The following is a 15,601-nucleotide window of genomic DNA, read 5'->3' as shown; positions in this document are numbered from 1 at the left end:
GGTCTGCATTTAAAGTCACACCAGAGGTGTTCAGCTGGGATCAGGACTTTGCTTTATGCAGACCAGTCAAGTTCTTCCACACTGACTGAATAAATCATTTCTTTTTGAACCTTGCCTTATACACAGAGGCACTGTCATGTTAGAATAGAAAAGGGTTCTGTCCAAACTGTTGCAATAAAATTAGAAGCACACAATTCCCTAGAATATCATTAAATGCTTAAACATTAAGATTTGTACTCAAGGAAATTACTAAAGTAGTCAAACCTGTTCATTAGAAGGGGGTGACCCAATACTTTTGGCAACATAGTGTGTGTGTGTGTATATATATATATATATATATATATATATATATATACATTTAAATAATAAATGACCATTATTCTCTCTTTCACTCTATTTTACAGATCACAGTAAAAAGTCAGTCTAAAAAGACATTTCGAAATCTCGAGTCTGTACCTTTAAAGTTAAAGTGAGCTGTTATATCATTAGGGTCAAAGTCTAACTTGATTTCAAATACAGCTCTAAAAATATTTAAAAGGTGCAAGAAAAAACCCTAGAGCTGAAGAGCTGTAATCAATGGAAATTCCAGTATTTACTGTTGATGCTTTCACCAATGTGCCTTTTAAAGGTAATCCTGCTGCAGTATGTCTCATTGAGAATGTAAGTATTACACTACATAAATAAGACAGTCTTCTATATGTTATCTACACAGTGTATAAATAATTTATTCAAAATCTGAATGCACTAGCACTGTATAATATTATAAAATGTTTCTCTGTTATACATTTAGGAGCTACGAGATGATCTTTATCAGAGCATTGCTGCTGAGATGAATTTATCAGAGACTGCTTTCATTACAAGAAGGAATTCTATGGATTTTTCTTCAGGTCTGATTTACATGTCTGCTTTATGGCGTTATTTTACTGCAAATGTCGAGAGCGCATTTTTGTAGAGCGAAAGTAGATTAATATAATGCGCGAGCTCGAATCTTCCTTTGCTCTCGCACAAAACCGGACGCCCGCTCTCGGATATAGACCTGCTCTCGCGCAGAGAGAGTGCACGCACTTAAAACGTGTCTCCTCTCGCTCAAGTCAGAATCCGAATCAGAATTAGCTTAATTGCTAGGTATGTTTGCACATACGAGGAATTTGTTTTAGTGACAGTAGCTCCACAGTGCGACAGAATGATAGCAATACGACAGGACACAGATAGTAAAAAAAAATAAAATTTAAAATAAAATAATGTACAAATATACAAAAATGGACAATGTGCCAAATAGCACAAACACAATATACAAAATAGGCAATTCGGTAGGTACAGGTATGTTAGGTGCAAATTTGAAAAGTAATAGGCTAAGTATGTGTGTAAAATAAACATAAAAAAGTATGATAGTGTTATGAAACATTAACATAAATTATGATAGTATATTTCATGTTTATTGTTAAGAGTTCAAGTGTTCATGAGATGGATTGGCTGCGGGAAGAAGTGTGCGTGTTCAAACTTTGTCCTGTGCACTCGCACATCTCTCCGTGCTCATGCGCTAGATATTATTTTCACACCTGGATTAAACGTCAAAAGTCATCAACCAATCAGATTTTTCTACGACTGACCCGATGAAAATACTAGGCCTATGTGACGAGGGAACTGATCCTGGAATTTCTCTACAATTTAATAATATTTAGTCATATGAAATGTACGTATATTAGAAATTATGACAGTTATAAAGAAAATAATATCTAGCGCATGAGCACGGAGAGATGTGCGAGTGCACAGGACAAAGTTTGAGCGCGCACACGCACACTTGAGCAAGAGGAGAGACGCGTTTTAAGTGCGCGCACTGGAGCAGCGTATATCCGAGAGCGCGCGTCCGGTTTTGTGCGAGAGCAAAGGAAATCCGCGTGCGAGCGGGGAGATTCGCGCTCGCGCATTATATTAATCTACTTTCGCGCTACAAAAATGCGCTCTTGACATTTGGCAGTAAAATAACGCCATATGCTTTAGTATACTTATACGTACCATTTAGCATCTACAATAGTTCCACTTGGTGGAAAGCTATTTCTTTCTGTAATATACATGCAAAAAAAAAAAAAATTGATGTATTTTGAAAGGTGCAAGGTTTGGATTACGCTGGTTTACTCCCACATGTGAGGTTCCACTTTGTGGACATGCAACACTGGCCTCAGCAGCAGTGCTCTTTTACATGAAAAGTAAGAAACACTTGTTCTTACATTAATATGTAACCAAAGACAACCAAAGTGACTATTCTAAAAGCACAATATCATCACACAGAAAATGTCAACCCTGTACTGGTGTTTGAGACGTTGAGTGGGGAGCTTTATGTGCGTCAGCGTGAAGAATCTCTAATAATGGACTTTCCCTTAAACAAACCAAACCCCCAGGTATGACCAAAACACACCTTGACCCTTTCTTCAACAAAACTCATAGCCTCTCATGATAAATTAAGTAATTTTGTATGTTTTATTTGCAGGATCAACATGAAATCAAGGATCTTTTGAAAGTAAGTTAGCCAGTGAGTAAACTAACATTATCAGAATCAGAATCAGCTTTATTCGCCAAGTGTGCGCAAACACACAAGGAATTTGTTGTGGTTTTTAAGAAACTCTGGTACATACATGCATACATACATACATATCTGACATGAGAACAGAAACATTTAAATAAGACTTAATAATAATAATAATAATAATAATAATAATGTGTAAGAATCTGGAACAGAAGATTTATGTACAGATTTGTGCCTCATTTACTCTATATATACAGCGGTTTAGGAAAAAAATATGCATATATATTTACAAAGTACTAGGGAGAGAGTCAATAATTAGAGATGGGGAATGAATTACAGGCACCAGGTCCCAGGTAATAATTCCTGTGTTAGTTGTTTAGGCTGGAGATGGCATGGGGGAAAAAACTGTTTTTATGCCTAGATGTTCTAGTGCACAGAGATCTGTAGCGTCTGCCTGAGGGTAGAAGCACAAACAGTGTCCAGGGTGAGAAGGGTCTGTGATGATGTTACCTGCCCGTTTCTTCACTCTGGAGTAGTACAAGAAGGCTGGGCAGGTGGACACCAATGATCCTTTCTGCTGACCTAACAGTCTGCTGCAGTCTTCTTATATCTGATTTGTTGGCTGACCCAAACCATACAGTTATAGAAAATCACAGGACCAACTCAATAACAGCAGAGTAAAACTGTGTCATGTGCGCCTGTGGCAGGTTGAACTTTTTCAGTTGACAAAGAAAGTACAATTTCTGCAGAGCCTTTTTCACGATGGAGTCGATGTGAGTATCCCACTTCAGATCCTAGGAGATGGTGGCGCCCAGGAACCTGAATGACTCCACTGCAGTCACAGTGCTGTTCATGATGGTGAGTGGGGGGAGAGCAGGGGGGTTTCTCCTGAAGTCCATGATCATCTCTACAGTTTTGAGCATGTTGAGCTCCAGGTTGTTGTGACTGCACCAGACAGCTAGCTGATCAACCTTCTGTCTGTAAGCAGACTCGTCACCGTCCTGGATGAGGCCGATGACTGTAGTGTCATCTGCAAACTTCAGAAGTTTGACAGAGTGGTCTTTAGATGTGCAGTCGTTCGTGTAGAGGGAGAAGAGCAGTGGGGAGAGAACGCAGCCCTAAGGAGCTCCAGTGCTGATGGTGCGGGTGTTGGATGTGAGTTTTCCCAGCCTCATTAGCTGCTGCCTGTCTGTCAGGAAGCTGTTGATCCACTGACAGACAGAGGTGGGGACGGAGAGCTGTGTCAGTTTATTCTGAAAGGTGTCCGGGATGATGGTGTTGAAGGCGGAGCTGAAGTCCACAAACAGGATCCTTGCATAAGTCCCTGGTTTGTCCAGATGTTGGGGGATAAAGTGCAGTCCCATGTTGACTGCATCATCCACAGACCTGTTTGCTCGGTAAGCAAACTGCAGGGGGTCCAGCAAGGGACCAGTAAAGTCCTTCAGGTGAGCCAACACGAGCCTCTCAAATGACTTCATCACCACAGACGTTAAAGCAACAGGTCTGTAGTCATTAAGTCCTGTGATTTTTGGTTTCTTGGGTACAGGAATGATTGTGGAGCATTTGAAGCAGTAGGGGACTTCACACAGCTCCAGTGACCTGTTGAAGATCAATGTGAAGATGGATGATAGCTGGACAGCACAGGCTTTGAGGCAGGCTGGAGAGACACCATCTGGGCCTTTGGATTTCCTTATCTTCTGTTTCTTGAAGACTTTGCTTACATCTTCACAGATCTTGATTACAGGCTGAGAAACACTAGGGGGGAAGGAGGGGGAAGGTGTTGATGGCTGTGTTGTGAGACGGTCAGAGTGGGTGTGGGGTGTCAGACCAGGCTTTTGTATTTCAAATCTGCAATAAAACTTGTTCAAGTCTTCAGCCAGTTGTTGATTGGCCTCGGTGCTGGGGGGAGGGGCTTGTAACTGGTGATGGCTTTCAGGCCTTTCCACACTGATGTAGAGTCGTTGCTTGAAAGCGTCCTGGTGGGTACACACATGTCCTCACAGGAACCAATGTAGGACGTCACGGCGTCGGTGAGCTCATCCAGATCAGTAGCTGCAGCCTCAAAAACACTCCAATCAGTAAGTTCGAAGCAGGCCTGTAAATCCTGCTCTGCCTCAACAGTCCATCTCTTTACAGTTTTTTTTCTACAGGCTTAGCAGATTTAAGTTTCTGCCTGTAGGCTGGTAGAAGATGAACCAAACAGTGATCAGAGAGTCCCAGTGCTGCACGGGGGACAGAGTGATACAAGCATCCTTTAAAACAGTGTAGCAATGGTCCAGTATATTGCTGTCCCTGGTGGGGCACGTGATGTGTTGTCTATATTTAGGCAGTTCGCGGGTGAGATTAGCTTTATTAAAATCACAGAGAATGATAATGAAAGAGTCCGGGTAACGCTGTTCTGTGTGTGTGATTTGGTCGGCCAACAGTTCTAGCGTGGCACTCACGCGCGTCAAGAGGAATGTACACACTCACCAGAATAAAAGAGGAAAACTCACGCGGCGGAAAAAAAGGCTTGCAGTTAATAAAGAGAGCTTCCAGGTTTGGGCAGCACATCTTCTTTAAAACTGTCACGTCTGTACATCAGCCTTCATTGATATAAAAAACATAATCCATCGCCTCTCGTTTTCCCTGACGACTCTGTGATGCGGTCTGCTCTGAATAGCTGGAATCCATCTAGATGTAGCGCGCTGTCCGGGATAGAACCGTTCAGCCAGGTTTCCGTGAAACAAAGCGCAGAAGAGTTTAAAAAGTCCTTTTTTGTGCGGGTGAGGAGTTGTAGTTCGTCTGATTTATTTGCAAGGGAGCGGAGATTCGCCAGGTGAATACTCGGCAGCGGAGTCCTTAAACCGCGCTGTCTGGATTTCACGAGCGCACCAGCGCGCTTCCCTCGCTTGCGTCACCTGGAGCGCTTGTATAGAAACGCAGCTCCTCCAACTAAAATGTCCAGTAAAACATCCGAATGTTCAAACGTCGTCAAAAGGTTATCTGGTGTGCTATTTCTTATGTCCAAGTGTTTGTTTCTAGTGAAGCTGATTGGAAAAACGTTGCTTAAGACAGGACAGACAAACAAAAACAGAAAAAGTACCAAGGAGCAACAAACCGAAGCGGCCATGTTCGGCGCCAGTCAGATATAGGTTTTTATGTTAGGTTTTGTTATGTTAGGTTTTTAAAATGACAAAGAAAAACAAGCTTTTATGTGCATTATCAGGCCGTAGTAGGAGATGTACCCATTCAGGATGTGTGCTACAATCCAAGCACAAGGAACCTGATGATTCGTCTTGCTGACATATGCGACAGGTATTTCTGAAAATAACAAGGAAGAAAATTATATTAAGAATGGTCTTGTATTTGTGTATATTAAATTAGATGAAAAATGTCAAGAGAGAGAAGCTAATTTTGTGCCAAGTACATTTAAAACTTTTTTTTAAAAGCAACAGTCAAGAGACAACAATTCATAGTATGTTGGTAATATTGTCCAAAAAGGCAGTTGATTTTTGTATCTAAATCATCACGCAAGGTTGTTGACTGGTTGTTGTTTGTAGATCTGAACTTACATCTTTGAAGCCTGAAGCTGAAGCCCTGCTGAAAAATGAATCTACTGGGAAGTTTAATGGTGTTATTGTTACAATGAAGGGAGCTCCGACCGCACAACCTGGATACGACTTCTATTCCCGTTACTTTGCTCCTTGGTTAGGGGTCCCTGAAGATCCAGTCTGTGGTGAGCTGAAATAATCACATAATTCTCAAAATGCAGCAACCTACAAAACATGTGGAGAATTCTGTAGAAGCTTCCTCATGTGAATGTAAAGCCATGAATTCAAATAGGTTAGAAATGGAAATGTACAATTATAGTCACCATACATTTCATATGAATTCTCTTCATGCTTTAAAAGACTAATAATTATTTCTCAAAGGGTCTGCACATACAGTTCTTGCTGCCTACTGGTCTGAAAAGCTGAACAAAAAGAAAATGTTGGGTAAAGGACTTTTCTTTTTTTCCCCCTTTACTAAAAAGGACCCATTAGTTCACATAAATGGTTTAATTAAACAGTTCCCCCCAAAAAACTAAAACATTTAAATGCACAAAAAGGTTCTATTCTCTCCTGTTTGTTTTTCCAGCATACCAGTGCTCCAGTCGTGGGGGAGAGTTGGGGCTGGAGATTAGGGATGATGGTCGACTCAACATCATTGGTCGGGCACAAATCATTCTCCAGGGAACTTTTAAAGTCTAGACAACCTGCAAAACCTTCTCACTTAATGGAGCTTAATGGAAATAAGTCCAATTTCTTTCTCAAAGATCTGCAAACTGATGTTTCGCTCACTTAGTGGACTTATTGTATGTGCTAAAATAGAATAAAAAATTATTTGGTTTTAAAAGTCTGCAAATCCGAATGCATGTTTTATAAATTTATTGCAGAATATTAATACAATTGTCTGTTGGGCAGAGTAAGGCTAGATCTTCTGATATTGATTCAGGATGCAGCAAACCAGGGTTATAGTCATAGGGAGAAACTGAAGCGAGAGATCAGAGGTGATGGTTGACTGAACATCACTCATCATTTTCAAAGACAATAAAAGACATTTACAAAAAAAAAAATAACAGGTGAAATTGCAAATGCCATCAACAAAGAACAATATTGCAACTAGTTCATATGGGTAGATGACAAATAGGCAGTAAAAAAATGCTTTTTTGTAAAATACCTTTTTTGAAAAAGAAATACATATTTATGTAGTGTGAAGTCTGATCTTTGAGAAAATATAAATGGTCACGAACTTCGTCAATTCTTTCACTGCTTTTATTAACATTTAAAATGAACTGTACCATACATTTGTCCTATGGTGTGACATAGTAAAAAATAATGGGAAAAAAAAACCCCTTTTAATAATACACAAACTGAGTGAGAGAGATTTTCATATGTTATTTATTTAATATGCAGTTATAATTAACAATTTTTTTCCCTATGACTTGTTGGATCATTTCAAGACAAACTTTGACAACAAGACAAACGTTGCTGTCATCTGTTCAAAACTGCTAAAAATTATACCATTTTAAGTTGTGTGATATTTGTATCGCCCCTATTGCAATACACAATTGTTTTTTTAAGATATTTTGAGATAAAAACAAATCTGTGGTTCTTTTAAGTGCCACACCATAGGACATCACGTCACACTAAAGGACCGAAATGGTAGTTATTAAATTAGTTCTATTTAATTTTGAACATGTCAAAGGAAAAGAAAGTTTAATTTTGATACAAACGATATCACCATGTTTTTTAAACAAAACAAAAAGTAATTTTCATCAACAAAATTCAGTCTCTTAGTCAATCAGTATGCTACTGAAACTCTTCTAGCCTTTTCTCACTGCATCTTGAATAATTAAATGATTTTGATGGCGGATTGTAATCCAGAAAGGATTATGTGTTTATGAAACGCATGTGAATGAAATTAAATGATATTCCAATTTTAAATGTGCTTCTGATTACAGATAGCCTAGTAAAACACAAGGTTTGTATTTTAAAGAAAACCCGTTCGAAGGGAGCATAATTTGCTTTTTGGGTTAAAGGAATTTCTTAACATGAAATTCGAATGGTATGACAATTAGATTAGACTGTACAGAAATTTAAATCTACATGTTAATACACACTATACTCATAGTCACGCAATGCTGATGTTGTTAACATTAATAATTTGAGAATAAAAGTATAACAATAATAATAATTTGCACGGTTTGATGTGATATGAGCTAACAGATAGTTAGATTTAAATCACCATTGGTAGTGCAATTTACCGTAATGCTTTTTTCCTCAGTTGGTCAGAACAAACGTGGCAGACTTTTTACTTGTTCCGATGACAATATACGTAGGGTGACCATACAGGCCGTTTTTACAGGACGCGTTCTTGCCAGGATTTCTATATTGCCTAAAATATCCAGGTTTTGGCTGTTTGCACTGTGCAGGTAGATCGTTGTGTGACATTCAAGAGAGCTATAGAGAGCAGAGCAGATGGCTCCTTGTGCTTTCGATTCGAATCGCTCTCGTCTACCTGCGTGTAATTGGTCAAACTACGTGTTATTGGTTTTAGGCAATATTCAAATCCTGGCCAGGATGTGTCCCGTATATATGGCACATATGGCCACCCTAAATATACGGTGAAAATTCTTATTTGGGTCATATATTCCAAGATGTAGGCTAGAATCTGTGATTGCGATGTACAGTAAACATCCGCACCGGTGCGGTGACTGACAGCCACACATACTCCTCAAAACATTAGATTAATCCGCGCTGGAGTCGTGCCGGATCACATCTCATGCAAGGAAGATAATTCCGCAAGCAGCTGCAATTCCAGATTTTCAAACAGATATGGCGAAAAAGAGGCAAAACTATGTAATTATTGCATTTAAGAACACTGAAAATGATCAAAAAAGAATTGTGAAGTGACATACTGCCAAGTATGGTGACCCATACTCGGAATTCGTGCTCTGCATTTAACCCATCCAGCGTGCACACACACATCAGTGAACACACACACACCGTGAACACACACCCGGAGCAGTGGGCAGCCATTTATGCTGCGGCGCCCGGGGAGCAGTTGGGGGTTCGGTGCCTTGCTCAAGGGCACCTCAGTCGTGTTATTGAGGGTGAGCGCTCTCTCTTCGTGGAGAGAGCGCTGAACATTCACTCCCCCCACCTACAATCCCTGCCGGCCCGAGACTCGAACCCGCAACCTTTGGATTACAAGTCCGACTCTCTAACCATTAGTGTATATTCAAATAATTTAAGAATATAAATTATTTGAATAAATCTTACTTAATTATTTAAAATGCTTTTTAAAGAGACCTTGTCCTGTGGTGTGACAATACAGGCGTTACACCGGAGGACATTTTCTGTCACACCATAGGACATTTCAGCCTTTTTCTGTCAATTAATGACCTTGTTATTCAAAGCTAACCTGTCTTTAGCGGTAAGCAAGACACATTTGCATAATTTTCCATGATTATGTAGTTTAACATGCAGTTTTTAATTAATAAATATAATTTAGGGGTGTCACACCAAATGACAACAAAACGTAACATGTTAAACATGACCATGTCACGGGGTCCTTCAACTAATGAAAGTTTTCTCTGGAATTGGCCAATTTAAAACCAGGATATGGTGTTACACCAGAGGACATGGTTCCTACGCTTTCGGAAATATATGGATGAAAACAATTATTGCCATTTACTAAAATAGACACTTGTACAATTATGCCAGAGGTATTTATTAACATTTTTATGCTTTTCTTTTTCATTTATAAAAGTTGTAATTTATTAACGATGCTTGGCACAGTCACACCATAGGACAATTTTGAGATTTAGCTCAATTTAAAAAAAAAATTAATTACACTGCAGCTTTTACAACAACAGGTCCACGTAGGACAAAGAAATGTTTAACCATTTACTGCATTTTAAATAACGACAATATTAATTATATTTATTATAATTATAATTCATATTTGTCTTGTGGGACAGTGAAAATGCCATGTTACGTTCAACAAATATATACAGTATATATATATATATATATATATATATATATATATACACACACACACAAACACACTTATATGTCCATCCCTACAGTATAAATTCTGGCTATCGCTTGTTCTTTGAAACCACAATAATGGGGAAGACTGCTGACTTGGCAATGGTCCAGAAGACAATCATTGACACCCTCCACAAAGAGGGTAAGTCACTCTTAAGTGCCTCAGAGTAGCTCATAGTGCCTCAGCAGAGCCACAGGCTGATCGCTTCCATGCCACACCTCACTGATGCTGGAATTTGTGCTAAAGGAACCCCGACCAAGTATTGAGTGCATAAATGAACATACTTTAAAGAACTTGAACATTTTGGTTTTGCAAATCCTTTTTTTGATTGATTTTAGGAAATATTCTTATATTTTGAGATACTGAATTTTTGACTTTCATGAGCTGTAAGCTCTAATAAAAAAACAAAAAAAAAACCTTTGAAATTTTTTACTTTACATGTAATGAATATAGAATAAAGTTTCACTTTTTTAAACAAGTTAAAAAAAATAACTTTTCACGATATTCAAATTTTTTTGAGATGCACCTGTATATATTAGGGATGTGCATCTCCATAACATGCAATACGTGTCTCGATGCATAGCCAATGATACGATACATTGACGATACATATGAAGCAGCTAGCGATGCGATGTCGATTCGATTCAACACAATGCGATTCGATGCAATACGATCCAATGAAAAAAAATATGATCGCTTTTATTTCTTTGGTTCAGACAGACAGCAAATCATAAATTAACTTGTGTCTTTAATAAGGCCAGGCTTATTTCAGTTAGTCTTACTCACTGTCAAATTATTTGGTTCCATAAAGCAAATTTAACAAAGATCAACCTCAGCCACTGTGGCTACTTATGCTGGAAAGCTAACCTGGTTTTGGGCAGGCAAACTGTCAGGCTAAGCTGAGCTCCTCTACCACTGACCAATAGGAATGCAATAATATTTCCACTGACTCTCTCACATACTATCATAGCCATGCAGCCTTTCTCTCTGGTTTTATAACAGATGTGCCTTTTATAGTTCTGTATCTTTAAAGTGAGCTGTTATATCATTAGGGTCAAAGTCTAACTTGATTTCAAATACAGCTCTAAAAATACCTAAAAGGTGCAAGAAAAAAATCCCTTGAGAGCTGAAGAGCTGTAATCAATGGAAATTCCAGTATTTACTGTTGATGCTTTCACCAATGTGCCTTTTAAAGGTAATCCTGCTGCAGTATGTCTCATTGAGAATGTAAGTATTACACTACATAAATAAGACAGTCTTCTATATGTTATCTACACAGTGTATAAATAATTTATTCAAAATGTAAATGCACTAGCACTGTATAATATTATAAAATGTTTCTCTGTAATACATTTAGGAGCTACGAGATGATCTTTATCAGAGCATTGCTGCTGAGATGAATTTATCAGAGACTGCTTTCATTACAAGAAGGAATTCTATGGATTTTTCTTCAGGTCTGATTTACATGTCTGCTTTAGTACTTATACGTACCATTTAGTATCTACAATAGTTCCACTTGGTGGAAAGCTATTTCTTTCTTTATTATAAAAAACTATGGTTTGACAAAAAATGATTTGATATATTTTGAAAGGTGCAAGGTTTGGATTACGCTGGTTTTCCCCCAAAAATGAGGTCCCACTTTGTGGACATGCAACCCTTGCCACAGCAGCAGTGCTCTTTTATCTGAAAAGTAAGAAACACTAACATTAATATTTAACCAAAGACAACGGACTGTGACTATTCTAAAAGCACAATATCATCACACAGAAAATGTCAACCCTGTACTGGTGTTTGAGACGTTGAGTGGGGAGCTTTATGTGCGTCAGCGTGAAGAATCTCTAATAATGGACTTTCCCTTAAACAAACCAAACCCCCAGGTATGACCAAAACACACCTTGACCCTTTCTTCAACAAAACTCATAGAGCCTCTCATGATAAATCTAGTTGTCTGAATTTATTAAGGCAAGGCAAGTTTATTTATATAGCATATTTCATACACAGTGGTAATTCAAAGTGCTTTACACAGAAGAAAGTGAAATAGTCATTAAAAATAATAATCACAGCAATAAAAACAAGGAATTTATAATAATAATAAAAACAAGGAATTTTAAAATGATATAGAAATTGATTTAAAATTAATTTAAAACAGTTAAGAATAGAAAATGATTATACATAAAATACAGTGCAGTCAGTTCGGACATAACGGTGCTCATTCAACAAATGCACAGCTATACAGATGAATTTTGAGACTGGATTTAAATGTGGCTAATGTTTTAGCACATCTGATCTCTTCTGGAAGCTGGTTCCAACTGTGGGCTGCATAATAGCTAAAAGCGGACTCCCCTCGTTTTGTGTAAACCCTTGGTATTTCTAACCTTCTCGATCCTAATGATCTGAGTGATCTGTTAGGTTTATATTCAGTGAGCATATCAGCAATGTATTTAGGTCCTAGGCCATTGAACGACTTATAAACGAGTAAAAGTACTTTAAAATCAATCCTAAATGTAACTGGAAGCCAGTGTAAGGACCTGAGGACTGGTGTGATATGCTCAGATTTTCTGGTTCTAGTCAGAATCCTGGCAGCATTGTTCTGGATGAGCTGCAGTTGTCTAATGGTCTTCTTTGGAAGGCTGGTGAGGAGACCATTACAGTAATCCACCCTGCTGGTGATAAAGTTTCTCCAAATCTTGACTGGAAACAAAACATCTAATTCTTGCAATGTTTTTGAGATGATAGTATGCTGATTTAGTTACTGCTTTGACATGACTACTGAAACTAAGGTCTGTCTCCAGAATCACCCCAAGATTTCTGACTTGATTTTTAGTTGTTTGACCCCTAGAGTCAAGGTATGCATTCACCTTGAGAACTTCATCTTTGTTTCCAAATGCAATGACTTGCAAAATGACTTCCAAATGCACTTTTCTCCTTGTTTAACTGAAGAAAGTTTTGGCACATCCAACTGTTTATTTCATCAATGCATTGGCAGAGGGAGTCAATGGGGCTATAGTCATTTGGAGATTAAAGGTAAATCTGGGTCATCAGCATAGCTGTGATAGGCAATTTGGTTCTTCCTCATTATCTGACTTAGTGGGAGCATATACAAGCTAAACAAGAGCGGTGCAATAATTAAGCTTTGTATGTGTTATTTGCAGGACCAAAATGAAATCAAGGACCTTTTAAAGGTAACACTTCCATGTGCTAATTCTGGTTTTAGTATGACTAGTAGAAACTAGCATTTATTCATTTATTTTCTTCATTTTGTTTAAAATTTTCAGGCTGCTGTAGGAGACTTACCCATTCAGGATGTGTGTTACAGTCCAACCACAAAGAAACTGATGGTTCGTCTGGCTGACGCTTGTGACAGGTATGCTGCTGGACTTTTCTTAGGCATTTCTAAAAAATAACAAGAAAGAAAATTCTATTGATGATAGCAATGCGTTTATGGGCAATAGGAAAACAGCTTTGCAGAGAAAAAAAAAAAGAAAGAATAATCTATTGCAAATTGTATGTGAGGTACATTTAAAAAAAGACATTTTAGTACAACATTCAGTCGGAGAAAAAATAATTGTCAATATACTACCTATTTACAATGGTATTTTCCCTTTCATTCTGCAGTGTTAACTCTTAATTATTGGCAGGTCTGAATTTGTGTCTTTGAAGCAAGAGGCAGAGGCTCTTCTGAGAAATGAAACCACTGGTAAGATTAAGAGTCTTATCATTACACTGAAAGGAGCAGAGAGTACTCAGTCTGGATATGACTTTTACTCCCGTGTCTTTGCCCCATGGGTTGGGGTCCCTGAAGATCCAGTCACTGGTGAGAAGAACATTTAAAAGATGTTTGAAAAATGCATCATGTCAACTCAAAACATTTACATGCAGAGTAATCAATGCTCACTGGCAATCAAAGCATCATAATACAACTTCATTTCTAAAAGGGTCTGCACACACAGTTCTTGCTGGCTACTGGTCTGAAAAGCTGAAGAAAAAGAAAATGTTGGGTAAGGCCTCCTTATCTTTCCCTGCATCATGCCATCATACACAAATTGGAATAAAATACATCAGAATCCACATTAAAACGGAAGTTAAAAAGCAAATGTGTAAGGATGATTAACATAAGTTCTGATGACATGAACAAAGGCTCTTGGCTCAGAATAAATTAAGCATTCATCTTTGCAATATTTGTTTTTGCAGCTTACCAGTGCTCCAGTCGAGGAGGGGAGGTAAAGCTGGAGATAAGAAATGATGGTAGACTGGACATTATTGGTCAGGCACAGATCATTCTTCAGGGAACTCTTAAAATCTAGACAAACTCAGAGGTGTAAAGTATTTGAGTAAATGTAATTAATTACTGTACTTGCATATCTTTTCAGATACTTTGTAGTTTTACTGAGTATCAAAGGTATTAGCAACTTTTACTCTCTACTTCACTACATTTCTGAATGAATGTCTGTACTCTTTACTTCATGAATGTCAGTTATACACATTACATTCTGCATGGCACCAAGCTTTTCTGCAGCAGTTTATTTCTGCTACAAAAGACATGGTACTGTCTACAGGGCACCGGAAGTACTATATCTTATGACACTTACTCAACCAAACTCGTCAACAAGGCTACTTTATGTGAATGCGAGCTCCTTCGCTTACCACAGGTGTTTTACATGAGATGAGGACATGATGACTGCAGCCAGCAATGAGGCCCAACTCAGCACATGCAGTGCAAGAAGGCTTTGACTTTTTAATTTTACTTAACATTGCAGTGAAGAGGATGTGTTTTTGTTGTTGTTTTGCAATTTTAAGGTGCCCAGTTTTATTTTGGTTTTAGAAAATAAATGCGATTTCTCTCCTCACAAATCAACTCTGTTTTTGTTACATGCTCTCTGTGCCTTGTCTTGGACTTTTGTCACTTCCTGTCTCATGTGGTGTTTGTAGTCAGTTTGTAGTCCATTTGTTCATTGTTTCCCCTTGATTAGTCTCCCCAAGTGTGTCTTGTGATCTTGTTAGCCCCCTGTGTATATATATGACCCCCTTGTTTCTTTAGTTCCTTGTGAGATGTTGAATGTAATGGTTGTCTGTTTGCTCATCATTCCATTATTCCCTGTGGTTTTTGTTTCTAGTTTTTCCATCCTTGCCTCTACCTGTGTTTTCCCCAGATTCTACACAACGTTACATTTTTTCACTGGAATGTTTCTTTGACTAGTGCATCTTTGTGCATATAAAATCCTTAAGTACTGTTAAAATCAAATACTCTAAGACTTTTACTCAAGTTGTTTTGGAATTGGTGACTTGTAACATGTAGTGGACTAATTGTCACTGTACAGTATCTGAACTTTCACTCAAGTATGGGTTTCAGATAATCTTTACACCTCTGGACAAACTTGTGGTTTTGATGGAAATCAAGTGCATTTAATTGCTATTTAAATTAATGTGTAGGTGCAAGTTATGTGTCATTTAATAAAATCCAAGTTCACGGACCTCCAAACTGTTCTTTTTATTATA

The 15,601-nt window shown here is 38.2% G+C and overlaps 2 protein-coding genes across 2 annotated transcripts; both read left to right on the top strand.

Annotated features, from left to right (window-relative positions):
• The first annotated feature begins 523 nt into the window (after positions 1–523).
• LOC306882303 (phenazine biosynthesis-like domain-containing protein) lies at positions 524–7,991 on the top strand. The gene is made up of 9 exons (XM_079436841.1): positions 524–660; positions 791–887; positions 2,109–2,207; positions 2,290–2,399; positions 2,489–2,518; positions 5,733–5,821; positions 6,067–6,242; positions 6,439–6,501; positions 6,644–7,991. The coding sequence occupies exons 1-9, from the start codon at positions 577–579 to the stop codon at positions 6,754–6,756; spliced, it is 861 nt and encodes a 286-aa protein (XP_079292967.1). The 5' UTR covers positions 524–576; the 3' UTR covers positions 6,757–7,991.
• Positions 7,992–10,917: 2,926 nt separating this feature from the next.
• On the top strand, positions 10,918–15,561 carry LOC306882346 (phenazine biosynthesis-like domain-containing protein). The gene is made up of 9 exons (XM_079436900.1): positions 10,918–11,332; positions 11,463–11,559; positions 11,697–11,795; positions 11,873–11,982; positions 13,258–13,287; positions 13,381–13,469; positions 13,744–13,919; positions 14,041–14,103; positions 14,297–15,561. The coding sequence occupies exons 1-9, from the start codon at positions 11,249–11,251 to the stop codon at positions 14,407–14,409; spliced, it is 861 nt and encodes a 286-aa protein (XP_079293026.1). The 5' UTR covers positions 10,918–11,248; the 3' UTR covers positions 14,410–15,561.
• Positions 15,562–15,601: the final 40 nt, after the last annotated feature.

This window comes from Barbus barbus (assembly GCF_936440315.1).
Source record: "Barbus barbus genome assembly, chromosome: 16".
NCBI classification, from domain to species: domain Eukaryota; kingdom Metazoa; phylum Chordata; class Actinopteri; order Cypriniformes; family Cyprinidae; genus Barbus; species Barbus barbus.
The sequence above is the reverse complement of the archived record's forward strand: the minus strand, read 5'-3'. Positions and strand labels throughout refer to the sequence as shown.